This window comes from Chenopodium quinoa, unplaced genomic scaffold (assembly GCF_001683475.1).
Source record: "Chenopodium quinoa cultivar QQ74 unplaced genomic scaffold, ASM168347v1, whole genome shotgun sequence".
NCBI classification, from domain to species: Eukaryota; Viridiplantae; Streptophyta; class Magnoliopsida; order Caryophyllales; family Amaranthaceae; genus Chenopodium; species Chenopodium quinoa.
This window is the reverse complement of record NW_018744367.1, coordinates 4,973,196-4,974,817: the sequence shown is the minus strand read 5'-3', so window position 1 is coordinate 4,974,817 and position 1,622 is coordinate 4,973,196. Positions and strand designations below refer to the sequence as shown.

Genomic DNA, 1,622 nt, shown 5'->3' with positions numbered 1-1,622 from the left:
TGGTTAGAAAAGGTAGCATTTCTGGGTCATTTCGTATCAAAGGATAGGGTAGAGGTAGTCCATGAAAGATTTAAGCAGTAAAAGGATGGCCTACGCCAAAGACAGTGTCTGACATTAGGAGTTTCTTAGGTTTTAGCAGGGTATTATAGGTGCTTTGTGAAGCACTTTTCTAAGATTAATAAGCCTATGACCTCTCTAATGAAGAAAGACAAAAGGTTTCGGTGGGATGAGAAGTGTGAGGAAGCGTTTCAGCTTTTGAAACAAAAGTTGATTACAGCACCAGTGTTGACACTGCCAGATGACAGTGGGATCTACGATGTATATAGTGATGCATCCAAAATGGCCTGGGATATGTGCTAATGCAAAATGGAAAGGTAATTGCATATGCATCGAGGCAATTGAAACCTCACGAGGAAAACTACCCTACTCATGATCTGGAATTAGCTGCAATCATTTTTGCACTAAAGATTTGGAGGCATTACGTGTATGGGGTGAAGTGTAGGATCTATACAGACCACAAAAGTTTAAAGTACATCTTCACCCAAAGAGATCTAAACTCATGCCAAAGGAGATGGTTAGAATTTGCAACGGACTACGACCTAGACATACAGTATCATGAAGGGAAGACATATGAAGTCGGAGACACTCTAAGTCATAAGACTAGCCATGGAATGAAAACTTTGATAGTGGCTGATGAATTGTGTAGAGAAATGAGCAAAATGAATTTAGAAGTGGTGGAATGGGGAGTACAAGCGGGAATACTTGCAAATCTAAGCATTCAACCAACAATATTTGATGAGATAAGAGAAAATCAGGCAGGTGATGTAAAGTTGGATAGGATTTGTGAGAAAATAAAACAAGGACAAGCTACAGATTTCATGAAGATGGGAGTTTTAGGTACAAGGGTAGATGGTGTGTACCACAAAAATGTGAGGAACTAAAGAAGAAATTAATGGAAGTGGGGCACAATACACCATATTTAGTACACCTTGGAGGGGACAAATTATATAAAGACTTGAAGAAAATGTATTGGTGGCCTAGGATGAAGAACGAAGTGGCAGAATTTGTAGCGAAATGTCTAACCTGCCAAAGGTGAAAATCGAGCAAAAAAGACCACAAGGGACCGTGCAATCGTTAGAAGTCCCTGGATGGAAATGAAATTGCATTTTGATGGACTTTGTGACTTGCCTCCCAAAGTCAAAGAATGGAAATGATACCATTTGGGTCGTTGTGGATAAACTTACCAAATCTGCAGTGTTCATACCACCAATGAAGGAGACCTGGAAGATGGAGCAACTTGCAAAAGCTTACATCAAGAATGTTGTGCGGTTACATGGAGTTCCAAAATATATTGTGTTTAACAGAGATTCTAGGTTTCTTTCAAAGTTTTGGAAGAGTGTTCAAGAAAATTAACTATGGTACAACACTAAAGATGAGTACAACATTTCACCCTGCCACAGATGGACAAACTGAGAGAACTATTCAAACCTTGGAAGATATGCTGAGAGCTTGTGTTATAGACTTCCAAGGGGGATGGGAATATAGCTTGGACTTAATTGAATTTTCATATAATAATAGTTACCATGTGATCATTGGGATGGCTCCATTTGAGGCATTATATG

The 1,622-nt window shown here is 39.2% G+C and overlaps 1 protein-coding gene across 1 annotated transcript; it reads left to right on the top strand.

Annotated features, from left to right (window-relative positions):
• The first annotated feature begins 359 nt into the window (after positions 1-359).
• Positions 360-1,413, top strand: LOC110696697. The gene is made up of 2 exons (XM_021874050.1): positions 360-912; positions 1,256-1,413. Exons 1-2 carry the CDS (start codon positions 360-362, stop codon positions 1,411-1,413), a joined length of 711 nt encoding a protein of 236 aa, XP_021729742.1.
• Positions 1,414-1,622: the final 209 nt, after the last annotated feature.

Excerpts from the sequence above, each read along its gene's own strand:
- LOC110696697 (XM_021874050.1), top strand. The coding sequence starts at position 360 with ATGCAAAATGGAAAGGTAATTGCATATGCATCGAGGCAATTGAAACCT. Across the intron at positions 913-1,255 it reads TTTAGGTACAAGGGTAGATG|TGTTCATACCACCAATGAAG; the intron begins GTGTGTACCACA and ends CCAAATCTGCAG.